The sequence below is a fragment of the Cygnus atratus genome, chromosome 14 (genome assembly GCF_013377495.2).
Source record: "Cygnus atratus isolate AKBS03 ecotype Queensland, Australia chromosome 14, CAtr_DNAZoo_HiC_assembly, whole genome shotgun sequence".
In the NCBI taxonomy this organism is placed as follows: domain Eukaryota; kingdom Metazoa; phylum Chordata; class Aves; order Anseriformes; family Anatidae; genus Cygnus; species Cygnus atratus.
The window spans coordinates 8,939,423-8,949,212 of record NC_066375.1 but is presented as its reverse complement, the minus strand read 5'-3'; the positions used below and the strand labels follow the sequence as shown (position 1 = coordinate 8,949,212).

Genomic DNA, 9,790 nt, shown 5'->3' with positions numbered 1-9,790 from the left:
GCTTTATTGCTTTGCTCAAATAGCACCTTCAGGCACTAGGTGAGAGACAGATCTTCCATTTGTTCTGTATTGATTTCTCCAGATGTGTGGCTCAGTTCAAATAGTTACTGGCCACTCTGTGGCCAAAAGAAAGACAAAGATGGAAACTGCAGTTTGAATTGTATTTAGCAGGCATTTTGGAGTGATTAGAGACAATTTCACAAAACAGCTACAACTAATCATTGTTATTTCTGCTTTTTACAGTGGATTGCTGATGAAAATAATGTGACAGAACCCGTGAATGTTTGGAAAAGTGTAGTTAAATCATTTGTCATTCATCTATTAGCGTATTACTTGCACTGAGGGGTCACATAAGTGCTGAGAAAATGCCCTAACTTCAGTTACAGTCTTCCAGAGAATATGACCTCAATGTTAATAAGAAATCATAATGGGAACTGTAAAACAAGAAATAACTTGCATAGAAGGGAGAGGATGTTGCATAATGGCCAGATCCTGCCCTGCTCTCAGTCTGCTGATCCTCTGGAGTTCATGACCTTAAGATGTGACCCTGTCTTTACTTACAGTTCTCTGCCCTTGTGATGGCTTCTGTACACCTGAGGATTTCCCTTTAGCCAAACAGCCGTTAGCCATATGCTGTACCTGACTTTGAGGACTAAAAGACTGTAATTCAGTGAACTGCAGCACAAGATCAGTGGCAGGATTGCAGATGAAATCCTTTCTATCTGTATTTCCAGGGGTAGCTATGAACAACCCACGTTATAGAATGATCTTAACCAACCGTGGGGTTTTTCCACGCTGTTACCAAAGGCAGGACAAGCTGGAGCCCTAGATGGGGAGGCTGCAGATATTGGCTGTAAGTCTGCTCCACATGCTGATAGCGGGTGGTTTCTGGGTGGTGTTTTTGTGCCTTGTACCTGAGCGGCTCAAGAGAGAGCGGTGCTCCCCAGTCAGCTTTAATTCAGTAGATTGCAGTCTCCCTGGTGTGTCTGTGGGCTGAGCAGTGAGCCAGCGAAGGAATTGATCTGCTGAGTAACAGACAGGCATTGCTGTGGGCTGAGGAAACCTGCTGGTGGCTCAGGGCCAGGAAGAGCCAGATCCAGTGCTGAACCTGGGGCAGTTGCAGTGGAAAATTTTTTTCTGTGGTGTGTGCAGGCAATGCACAGCAGCCTTTGGCAGGCAGGTGCTCTCCACCCATCGGGAGAGAGGTCGGTCCTGCCTTGGGGAGCAGCCCTGTCTGGGGCAGGGAGCAGGCTGGAGCACAGCACAGCACTGCATGGGCATGAGGCAACCTGCTGGAAGCTGCCAGGTCTGGCCAGGAAGGATGGTGAGGACAGCTCACAGTGGTCTCACTGCATTGTTAGAGAAGGCAGTGCTGAAACTCGTATTTGGCCCAGAAAGGTGGACTTCCCTCCAGCTGTGCAACCATCAGCTTATGCAGGCAACGAGCAACAGGAGCCTTGGTGTGCTCCTCTAGATGCTAAGGGGAAAAGTCTCTGGTTCCCAGAGATGCGTTCCACAAGACACATAAGGACAATATATCTTGACGATGTGCCAAATCTCTCTGAAATATTCATGCATGCTTCCTGTAATTTATAGAAGCAAGCCCAGCAGAAAAAAATGTAATGCTTCTCTCTCTAAGGAAACCCATCTTTTCATGTAGAAATGTAATCTACATATTCACACATCCGTGCTGTGGCATCCTTAACGTGCCAGTGCCCAGTATACGTGATTCCATGCACTATACTGTGATTTGTACATTTAAAGATCAAAGCATACCCTTTAGACTACTGCAATGCATCAGACACCAACACAGTTCCTCAGGCTTGCTTTCAGCGATTTCAGATGAATTTTGGCTGATTAACGGGTGCTGCCTTATTTGTTCAACGGAGCACCTGTAAAGCATCTCTTGCTCTGCATCTCCCACAATGCTGAAGTCCCTGTGGCAAAATACAATGGGTGTCCTTGCTATTCTGGACCTGTCAAAGGAAGCATGGTGAGAAATTTGAGGTTAAGGGCTGCAAAACTAAGCCTGCTAAAACAGCAGGGGTCCAGAGCTCCTCCCAGGAAGGAGCCACTTGAAGAAAGGTGGTGTGAAGGCTGGACGTGTGAGACAGACAGAAAAATTGGGACAGGCTCTATGTTTTTAGTATCACTTTCTGAAATCTCTGTAGGGGGAGAGGATCTACTGTACTTTCAGGCATAGCTGGTGCCTTAATGTAAACAAGTTCCCCAAACTTCAGAGTTGTTTGTTCTTAAGACTGCTTGGCAGAACACTTTGAATCAATTCATTTAACTGTGACTAGGTCTGTAAATAAGTGCTCCCTCCTGATAAGGTTCAAGTGACATTTTTAGTGGTGTTTCACAGAATTTAACCTGCTTTCAAGTCTTCTACTGAGCTCTTCTATTCTTAGGTGGTGAAACTGCCAAGCCCTTTCCATTATCAAATCAATGTTAAATACCATTAACTTCACAGGTTAGATGTGGTCCTGCCAGCCTCACCTGGCAATGGTTAATCAGTTCTGCTGGTGGCAAAGCCTTGCTGACCTGTGTTCATACCTAGTGGTGAATATCGAGGAATGCAGAAATTCGTGTTGTACCCTCTGATACTGAGTAGGAAGCAGAGCTTTGTAGCCTGAGCTGCAGACAGGGTGGTCCTGAGCCTCCACTGCTCGCTGCTGGGAGATGTCACTGCAGAAATGAATGAAAGAACTGCAGCTTGATCTCCTCAATATTTTGTGCTACTTAGGTTTCTACTGCAGTCTTAAAGAACTTTTTTTTGGTCTAAAAGGCTGTTTGTTTGGTTTTGACCAATGAGAGCATGTGACACTTGTCTCAAGCTATTAACCGAATGTCCAGCCAAAATCAATTGCCTAGGAGACGCAGACCATTACCTGGAGGTCAAGACCTCAATAAATATTACCGGCCTCATTGTACCAGTGACAGATTCAGCTGGTTGCTTCATGTTACAGCTGAACAGTTTAGACACTGCGTTTGTATATATTTGCAGCCCGCCTCGGAGAGACCATCTCAGGAGCAGAGCACCAGCGGGCAGCCTGTGGACGCAGGCAGTACTTCCACCACGACCATGGCAGGCATCTTTGTGCTGTTGTCTTTAGTGCTTTGCTGCTTCCCAGGTGAGTAACTCTCAGGGTGCCGCAGAGGCTTCGTACCTGAGAGTCCTGGCTATCTCTAAGAGAATAGGATAGTGGCCATCAAATAGATTCTCCCACAAAAAGCCAGGCTGCCTCGATGCACTGGCATCTCACAGGATGCAGGAGTAGATTTCACGATGGTGTTAAACGGATCACTGTTGTAGCTAGGTGTCTGGAGTTCTGTGCTCCTAACAGATGTTATTGCACGTTTTACACTCTTGGCACTGTTACAGTGCTTACACTTGTTCCACAATTATAAAGAGTGGATAAATGTTTGAAACACAGCCGCAATGAGGTGGTCAGACCTCCAGCAACTAGTCACAAAAATATTCTAATGGTACAGGCAAGTTCTGTGTAGAAACCTGGCAGCTTTCCTGCAATGCTTTTGCTGCTAATGGAGAAACAAGAGATGCAAACAAGCCCGAGTCTGATGTTCTCCTTATGTATTTACATCTCATGAAATTGCAAAATCAAAGACAAGTGTTGTTTTTTTTACACTCGGCTTCTTTAGATTGTATATCCCTGACAACAGATGCTGTATATGTTTGCTTATCCTGTACGTGACTATTTGCATTTGCATTTATCTGTATTGATTCAGGTTTCTTTTCAGATATGCAATAGCTGTTTTCTAGGGTCAGAACGGATGTGTAAAAAGATAAGGAAGGAAAAGCTATTCTTTTTTTCAATTAATAAGTCTACCTATCTCTTTAAAAGAAAAAGAAAAGAACAAAGCTATTCAAAAACACCTTTAATCAGTCAGCAATAAGAAACAATTATACTTATCACCATTTTTAAAAAGTCATACATGGTTTACTTAGTTCAGGAAACCAGTCAGTGGAAATCACTCAGTTTGGTCCTCTGTGTTGGAATTTTACATCTAGATTTCCAATTAACGAAGATATTATTGATCACATTGGCTTTGTTTCACTTTTTTTTTGCCTCTGTTCTTTTTTTCCTAGATGCTGCCTTTGGGGTTGAGGTGAGTAGGAGATTTTTTTCTTTTTTTTCTTCCCTTACTTAATTAGTGTTGCTATAATCAGATCCTACAGTGTAAAATATTAAATTTATGCTGTTCTGCGCTCTACATCTATGCTGTATATTAATAATGCAGTAGTAATATAAAATTGTTGGATTAATTCATTTCTGACCAACTCTAAACTGGTCTAAGCTTTAAGCTGGTCATATGTGACCGGTTCTAAACTGATGTCAATAGACTATGGTACCAGAAACTACCCCAAAACAACCTACTGAAAGAACAAAATACTGTGACACTTTCCAGCTTCCAAATGCCAGGTCTTTAGACTTGTTCCTTTGATTAAAACTGTCCGTGTGTGTTGAGAAAGAAAGAGTATTAATGGAAATGCACTGGAGGGGCCATGAGAATGTGGGAGTGAGGGACCCATGCTCAGCCTGTGCAAAATGATGCCTAGAAAGCATGAGAGATCCCTGCTGGTTTATCCCTGTGGGGGGCTGCATTGCTGTAACCCTCCCTTCTTCATCCTCCTCCTCCTCCCTCTCTGCATGGAGAGGTCTCGGCAGGAAGGATTTGCCTGTTCCCAGAATGACACACCAACACACATTTGTGCTGTGGCAGTGATAAACCCACTGTGGGGAGGCTGGATCTGGTTGCTGCCACGTGCAAAATGAGAGATGATCATAAAATGCCTTCTCCATCCTGTTGCTGTTCATTCCTTTGACAGGTGGACTGCAGTAGGTTTCCCAACACTACGAATGAGGAAGGCAAAGAGGTGTTGCTCTGCACCAAGGACCTCAGCCCCATTTGTGGTACCGATGGAGTCACGTACAGCAATGAGTGTCTGCTGTGTGCCTACAACATGTGCGTACTGCGTAGGGGAGCTCATCCTGCGAGCAGACAGCGGTTCTTGGGGCTTCTGGTAGCACCCCTTCCCAACAAACAGTGATCTGTCATGTGTCACTTATGTCAATTCCTTTGGAATGAGCTTGGGTAGCACTGCGTGACACTCCGTTGCCTAGACATCGCTTTAGTCACTGTGTCTCTTCTGCTGGTGTAATTTATTCAGGCTTTTCTTCTCCATCTCGAGGATGAGCCAGATGACAGCCCCTAGGGCACATCTCATCCCAGCAAGAAGGAGCAAAAAGATGGAGAGATGCTCGACTCTGAACTATCCAAAATGGTCCTAAAGGTCTCAGGGTCTTTACATTCCTGCCAGCCACTCAGTGCCAGCTGGTCAGGGAGGACGGCACTACCTTCTCAAATGCGTATATACACAGATAAATTGCAAAGAGTCAGCCCTCCCCTCCCTTCCTTGTCTTAGGTACTTATTCCCAGCACCTAGGGTGCACCAAGAAGTCTTTGCTGGACTTCCTAATATTTGTTTTTTCCTTCTCCAGAGAATACGGAACCAATATCAGCAAAGACCATGATGGAGAATGCAAGGAAGCTGTCCCTGTAAGTGAAATCAATGGCAAAGGAAGGGGCAGGTTCATCTTCTGTGCAGCCAAAGCTGCATATTGATTTGCCTAATAAATAATTCAAACACTAGATAAGAGAGCATATGATATGTCAGAATCTTGTCTTGGTCATCCTCAGGTGAACTTTCATCGTAATGACACCCCTCAAAAAAAGCATTTTTCCTGAAGTGGTGGCATCCCAGAAGGCCAAATGATGCACGCGCTCTCCAGGTCTACTTGCTTCCTGCAAGCAAGCCCTCACTGGCGCTTTGTTGCATGTTCCCTCAACAGGTTGACTGCAGCACATATCCTAACATGACAAATGAGGAAGGCAAAATGATGTTAGTCTGCAACAAGATGTTCAGCCCTGTCTGTGGCACCGACGGGGTCACCTACGACAATGAGTGCATGCTGTGTGCGCACAACGTGTGAGTACTGCGTGTGAGAGCTGCCTGGGGAGGCAACTGTGAGTCTGGCATGGGATTTCTACTAAGGCCTCTTCTGTAAGGCTCTTGGACTCCAGCCCTTCTTTCCCTGATACCTAGACCCTGTTTTCGTTTGTGATTAGAAAGAAAACCGTGCCTTTGATCTTGAGAGAGAAGTAGAGGGCTGGGTTGGGACTTAACACAGGACTGAATGCTTCTCTTAACTAAATCAAAAGGGCCTGCGTGGCAGATACTGCCTTGCAGAGGACAGCAGCTAACTTAGGGTGCACCTGCATTGTCACACAACCTAGCTCCTGATTCCCCCAACACCCTGTTCTCTCGCTTGCCCGTTGCATCATGCAGAAGAGCAGCGCTCGAGAGGTGATGCCACGGCCTGCCAGTTATATCTCACACTTTGACCCAGTGCCACAGAACAATAGCATTTCTGTCTTTGGGACCATTGGGTACCATCCCATGTCTGGGGGGGATCCAGGCCAAGTCCTGTGGGGGATGGCTGAAGGCAGCCTCCCCTGGAGGCCAGCCCTGAGCTTGCTTGGGAGGTAGGGGTGCTTCCAGGGTTGGTGTCTCAGGCAGTGTGAGCAGCTGAAGCTGGACATCTCCTGTACCTGTGGCTGATCAGCATTGCTGGGACATGGAGTGTAGCACAGCAGGATGCAGGCAGAGTTCCCTAACGTGGATCTTTCTCTTCCCAGAGAGCAAGGGACCAGTGTTGGCAAGAAGTATGACGGCAAATGTAAGAAGGAAGTTGCTACAGTAAGTGTGAGCTGCCTAATGAAGGGTTAGCTTCTGGTCCTACTGATGTCAGTGGAAACACAGCCAGTATTTGTAATAGCATCAGGAGCATCACTTATGCTTCAGCACAGGGAAGATTTTGTCTTCTGCACATGCAATACATGTTATCCACATTAATGTCAAAAATGGAAGAGGGTGAATGCACAGGAAAGGATCAGTAAAAGATCATCAGCAGAAATAGTCCATCAAGGCAGAACTGAGAGTAAGAATAGAGAATGGCATTTAGGGTCAGACCAGTGGGCCATCAAGCCCATGGTGGCTTGATGCAGAGCTCACTCTTAGGGGCCATAAGGACTGTGTGGGAGAGAGTAAAAGTAGGGTGAGTAAATTCCTGAACACTATTCCAACCTCCAGCTATTTTCAGGTGATGGAACTCAGCTAGGTGTGATTGCTGTACAGTCAGTGAGCCTCAATGGATTTCTCTCCCATGAAATTCTCCAGCCTCTTCCTCTACCCATGAACTTTTTTTCCCCTGTACTACAGTGCCCCTCAGCAAGTGTAGTACCCATTTCACAAAGAAACAAAATCCCACTCCCATGGCATCTAGCTAAGTGCTGATATTTTAAGCCTATTGGAGAGATATGGGACCATTATACAGGTATCAGTGCTGTCTCTTCTCCAGACACCAGCATTTTTCCATTTAATTTCCTGGCCAGGTCAGGAACATGGTGCAATGTGACTGTAAGCACGGCATGTTCAGTGAGCAAGCTGCTGCTGCAGCTTGGAAATGCAGCAGTCAGACTGTGATATACATCTCTTAAACAGGAAATTATGCTCTATTTTTATATTATTAAATTCTGGTATAGGAGAATCACACCTCAGTCAATATCAGATCGTGCAAGGAAGTTAATTATTTTTAGTTAGATCGCTATCGTTAGCACTGCAGCCGCGGTTAGGGGTTCAAGCCCTTCTGCTATCGACTCCTTCCCACCCTTCGCATTAAGACTTCATGTTCTGCAGGTTGACTGCAGCGACTACCCTAAACCTGCCTGCACGATGGAATACATGCCTCTCTGTGGCTCCGACAACAAAACGTACGGCAACAAGTGCAACTTCTGCAATGCAGTCGTGTAAGTGCAACCGCGGGGCGCGTTCGCGTTGTCGGCTGCCTCCTACAGGCACAAATTTGCACGGTTTCTGCGTTCTTTGCTGACCAGGCATTCGGGGCAGAAAAGAATACCTGCCATTGTATCAACAGCTCGTTTTTACTGCTCTTTTTATCAGAGCGTCCAAAGAGCTATGTCTGGTTTATTAGTATGGAGGGTTTGAAGACAATTAACCTGAATGGAGTTTTTCTTGCTTATTGCAAAGAAAATTAAATTTGGAGTTTCGTTACAGTTCCCCCAAATATTTTTCAGAATGGGTTAAATGATTTCACTCACTTCATAATCAAATAGCTAATGAGACTCTGAGTCCCCCAGTTTTTGGCTCTGGGGCAGGATCCTAATGTCTTCTCTAGAAGCCAAGTGAAAGAACAGATTACAGCACGCAGGACTCTGTGTCTAATCCATTTTTCTCTCCCCACTTTCAGGGACAGCAATGGGACTCTCACTTTAAGCCATTTTGGAAAATGCTGAATATCAGCGCTGAGAGAATTCATCACAGGATCCCCACTGGCAAATCCCAGCTAGAGATCTCACCTCAGTTCATCTCGCCCTCTGGGGAACTCAGCTCACTCCTGATTTTCTTTCTCAATAAACTAAATCAGCAACATTTCTTTGTCATGTTTAATGCTCTGTCTCATGCAATGTTTTCTTCTGATTTGTTGAATGATGATGCCAGGCTGAATATGTTCCATGCTCATAGCTCTGGGATATAACAAGAACAACATCTTGCTCCCCTCACTGTCGTAAAAGGCAGAAAATTAAATACAGATGCATAAACCTCAGCTGTGTGACTTTGCACATAAATGATAGTCTGACTACATTAGTGTTCAGACCCTTTTTAGACAGTTGAAATACTGTTCTGAACTGGTGATGCTAGCTGATCTCTACTAAGGTATTTCTAGTGCGCTTTCCCCATGCAGGCATCACCAGCAAAGCAGTTCAGCCTGGTGATGGGCAAGCCCAGAGATGATGCCTGACCTCCTGAGCACAGCCATTACCCAAAGGCGTAGCAAAGCCCATATTTTTCAGTCATGTGAGTGGGCCCTGCCTGTTTTTCTGGGACCTCCAAATGACATTTTTCTAGATTTTTCCCTCATCTTGGAATTTTATTCCACATATTTTAAAATAAATGTACTCTTTAAGCTTGTTCCTACTCCTGTCTCCTTGTCTTCTCAGTTCTTAATAGCATCATGCCCCTTGCCAGTCCAAGAAGTTTTTGCAATTCAAGGACAAAATACACTTCTGGTTTTAAGAGTGTGACCTCTGCCATTGGTACATTGTCTGTGAAAATTATTTTGCTTTTGTCCTTTGTTGGTGTATTGAATTGGTGGGTTTTTGATCCACACAAGAGAAACATAAATAAATTGGGCATATCCCTTCTAAAGTGTAATGTCTCCCATAAGTGTTCCTTTTCCTTGGTGGAATGAGGTCATTCAGAAAAAGGATGCTTTGGTGGTAAAACAAAGGATTTATGTTGAGATGGGCAGATGGATGAAGCACAGATTTCCAGTCTGGATTAAAGTTTTCTGGGATCCAGGCTACAGGCTTTGTTCTGTCATCATCAGGCTATCAGTCTGCTGCTGCAAATCTAACCCACGATGCTAATGGTTTTTAGGGAAAATAGCAATTGTTGCTTCTTTGCAGATGCCTGTAAAAGTTTCTCATGTGCTTCTCCAGTCCAAGGACTCCCTTCAGTGTCTGGGACACCCTCTTGCTTGACCTCCCAGTTCACAGTTTCCCTGGATTTACTACAGTTTAATGATGCTTTATTGGGTGAGGCATGAAAATAAAAGACCTTTAATTCTGGAAGCCATTCATTTCAGATCAACAAAATTTTGCTCGTGAGAAAGCCCTGCGTGTA

At 45.0% G+C, this 9,790-nt stretch overlaps 1 protein-coding gene across 1 annotated transcript; it reads left to right on the top strand.

Annotated features, from left to right (window-relative positions):
- Positions 1 to 3,085: 3,085 nt before the first annotated feature.
- LOC118254481 (ovomucoid) lies at positions 3,086 to 8,400 on the top strand. The gene is made up of 8 exons (XM_035559733.1): positions 3,086 to 3,134; positions 4,112 to 4,131; positions 4,853 to 4,989; positions 5,526 to 5,583; positions 5,877 to 6,013; positions 6,724 to 6,784; positions 7,784 to 7,893; positions 8,355 to 8,400. The coding sequence occupies exons 1-8, from the start codon at positions 3,086 to 3,088 to the stop codon at positions 8,398 to 8,400; spliced, it is 618 nt and encodes a 205-aa protein (XP_035415626.1).
- Positions 8,401 to 9,790: the final 1,390 nt, after the last annotated feature.

Excerpts from the sequence above, each read along its gene's own strand:
- LOC118254481 (XM_035559733.1), top strand. The coding sequence starts at position 3,086 with ATGGCAGGCATCTTTGTGCTGTTGTCTTTAGTGCTTTGCTGCTTCCCA. Across the intron at positions 4,990-5,525 it reads CTGCTGTGTGCCTACAACAT|AGAATACGGAACCAATATCA; the intron begins GTGCGTACTGCG and ends TTCCTTCTCCAG. Across the intron at positions 5,584-5,876 it reads AATGCAAGGAAGCTGTCCCT|GTTGACTGCAGCACATATCC; the intron begins GTAAGTGAAATC and ends TTCCCTCAACAG.